This window comes from Merops nubicus, unplaced genomic scaffold (assembly GCF_000691845.1).
Source record: "Merops nubicus isolate BGI_N331 unplaced genomic scaffold, ASM69184v1 scaffold34107, whole genome shotgun sequence".
NCBI lineage: Eukaryota > Metazoa > Chordata > Aves > Coraciiformes > Meropidae > Merops > Merops nubicus.
Window position 1 is genome coordinate 1 of NW_008618921.1, and position 3260 is coordinate 3260.

The 3260-nt window shown below is 41.0% G+C and overlaps 1 protein-coding gene across 1 annotated transcript; it reads left to right on the forward strand.

Annotated features, from left to right (window-relative positions):
• Positions 1-522: 522 nt before the first annotated feature.
• On the forward strand, positions 523-2647 carry COMMD3 (COMM domain containing 3; the record flags this gene model as incomplete). Its single annotated transcript, XM_008943623.1, has 7 exons — positions 523-677; positions 785-848; positions 933-967; positions 1150-1210; positions 1300-1356; positions 1455-1514; positions 2588-2647. Coding segments are annotated over 7 exons (492 nt in total), but the record flags the coding sequence as incomplete, so codon positions are not given.
• Positions 2648-3260: the final 613 nt, after the last annotated feature.

Sequence of the window (3260 nt, forward strand, 5' to 3'; positions counted from 1 at the left end):
GCCCCGCTGAGACCGCGTAGGGCGTTTTTTTCGCGTGTGGACGCTTCCGACGGCGAGCCCAGGGTGAGGGTGTTGCGCCCGTGCAATTAAGGCGGTGGTGTTTAATGATCCCGCCGCCGCCTCAGCTCCCGGTGCCGGGCAGGGGCGGCGGGCAGCCCCCGTTCCCCCCTGGCCAGTGGCCCCGGCTCCGCTCCTCTCCCTTGGCGACAGGCTTCTGAGAAGCGCGGACGGGGCTTGGAGAGGAAATTGAGATTTTCCCTTTTGTGGTTTTTTTTTTCTTCCCTCCTTTCCTAATGGGAAGGAGATGTAGAGGTGGCGGGGCATGCATCGCCGGACAGCCCTGCCTGGTACAGCTTGCAGCAGCCAGGGCTTTAGCCCCTCTCCTCCTCCTCCTCCTCCTTCTCACACCTTGCCTACTTGCTCCATCCCTTCACTCTAAAACACCAAACGTGTTTCATTTTGAAGTTTTTGTGTGAAAAATACCGTTCAAAGGGCAAGCAGCAGATCTTGGTACTGTGCTAGGATTTGGCAAATAAGTGTGTCATCAGTAATTCATTTATTTTAGATGATCCAGACCTGAAAGATATTGACCCCATGGTATTAAAACATTGCCATGCTGCGGCTGCAACATATATTCTGGAGGCAGGAAAGCATAAAGCCGACATATCTGCTATAAGGTATTCACACTTTGAAGCTGCCCCGTTTCTCTAGAGGTTGTTACTTCAAACTGTACTGCTATGTTAATGTTAACAGAAAAACTAATACTTTTTTTTTTCCCCTGTAGCACATGTCTTGAGGACTGTAAATTGGACAAAGAGAAAATAGAACAATTTTGCTCCGAATATCAGGTTTCTAAAACAATTTTTATATATTTATGTTTTCTTCCTCTAACAGGAATTTATTTAATCTAGCAATTTTTTATTTCACTTTAGAAACACAAGGATGCACTGGAAATCCTATTGGGAAGGTAAGTCAGCCATCATCATAGATACATAGTTTCTTGAAAAATTACATAGAGATATATGTATCCTGAAACTGTCCTGGAAAAAACGTATGCATACTTCTATGATTAAAGTAAGAACTATTGTTCTATTTTTTAAAAAGTACATTTTCCAGCAAACTTTAGAGAACAGCTGTTGTGTCTTTCAGCATAGGCCGATCTCCTCTCCACATAACTGATGTGTCTTGGCGCTTGGAATATCAGATCAAGGTAATTTGAACGCATCAAGGTGTTTCTTTAGTCTGTTTCTAATGCTGGAACCTGACTTTTTTTTTCTGTGCTCTTTGTTTTTAATTTAGAGCAATCAGCTTCATAAAACTTACCAGCCTTCCTACTTGGTGACTTTAAACGTAGAGGTACTGTACTCCCAGCACCCTTAGAGGAAAAAATGCAATTTCACAGTATTTTTTTTTAATAAAACAGGCATTGTTGTGTCTTTTTTCTTTTTCCTCAGAACAGTGATTCAGGATCACACCCAGATGTTAGTTTTAGTTGCACGATGGAGCAATTACAGGTACTTCTTTCCTTCATCACTGTTTCTGTGCTTGGTTCCAGTTGTAGATGTAAATGTTTTTAACAACTTGCCAAACAAAATTAAATCATATATGCTATTAAAAAAAAATGCATCCATACAGGACTGGAGGGGCTATGGGAGAATCATCTATAAAAATTACCAGAGTGTAGTTTCCCTGTCTTCTCAAATAAAGTTGCAAAGTAACTGATTTTAGTTGCATGGAGAGCGTTTTACATACGTGCATAAATATTTTGTCTGTTTTCATAACTGTTACATATATATATATATGTGGGAGGAAATATGTATATTTTTTTCTGAACTCTGATTTCCCATGCTGTAGAGAAATGATTACAGAAGCTAGTTCAATGATTTAAAGGTGTCGTGATTCAAAATAGAGAAGGAACTGAAGGCTCTTCAGTGGTGTTAATGACATGTAAGAAATGTATTGAAACAAACGTTGATCTTTGTTTAGCGATTTAAATGTGTAACTGAACAATAGAGGCATTGTAATGCTTGGAAGTGACCAAACTCTGGAGGGTTGGGAAGAGGGGTCTGGGGGAGAGGAAAAGTGAGGTATTAAACCCTGCAGGTTTACACCTCTGCTTTTTTAAATGTCTGTCTCAAAAGACATCCTTTTTCTTACTCATGGGTGTTTTGAATCAGTTTACTGACTCTGTTAAATCTGGCAGGCTTTGGCTGGAGAATGTTCCTGGTACAAAATTGCACTCAATATTTTCAGTCTTTTAGAAACTTATATAGTACTTCAAAGCCTGGAGCAAATGTCAGCATTAGCCATCCTAACAGTACTGAAAAATTCCACGTGTTAAGCATAGTGATCTATTTTAGCAGGTAATACATGTTACAAGGTGTTTTCCTTCAGTTCCCACTTTTCTTACTGCGTTGTAAAACAGGGACCTATTTAATCACTTGGTGGTGTCATCCATCAGTTGCTAAGTTTCTTGGTGGTATAAGGTGCTGGTTTCCCTCGCCTCCCTGTATAGAAAAAAATATTGTGCTCCTCGAGCTGACCTTTTAAAAACATGTTTATTCTAAGACAGTATTTCATCTCTTAGGATTTAGTTGGAAAACTAAAAGATGCTGCAAAAAGTCTAGAAAGAGCAACTCAGATGTGATTGAAGGAAGGTGTCAGCCTGCAGAGCTGAAGTGCTCTCATTCCCGAGAGTCTCTTCTAAATGACAAATGTCTTTCATCTCTTGATGCAAACTGTCTTTTTTTTTTTTTTTTAAAGTCCTTGGATGAGAATTACAGTGAAATAACTTTTTTTTTTTTTTCTGTGACCGAACTTGGTATTCATTGCTCGTGTCTTTTTTTTTTTTTTTTTAATTTACTCTTGTTAAATATTTGCTTAATCGTTGTGTCTTCAAAGCATTCCTTCTATTTCATTTGCAGTATTTTTCGAATTGTCGTTGATTATTTTTCCCTGGGATCTAATAAAGTTTATTCGCTCCTGTTCTTCAGTTTCTGTGGGTGAATTAGCTGTATGTACAAGTAAGACGCTAAACGTTAAATTGGCAAAAATCCGTTCCTCTCGTGCCGCGGCAGCGCCGCGTTTGCTAAATCGCCCACCGCGCTTTGTTATTTCGCCCCAGCTGATCTTACATCTTCCGTGAGAGTAACGGGTGCCTCCGGCGCGGAAGGCGAGCGGGACTTCGGTCGAATTTAACGGGGCTGCGGCGCCCCGCGGAAAGCCGGAGGTGCGGGGGTTGAGCGGAGCCGGGTGCGGCT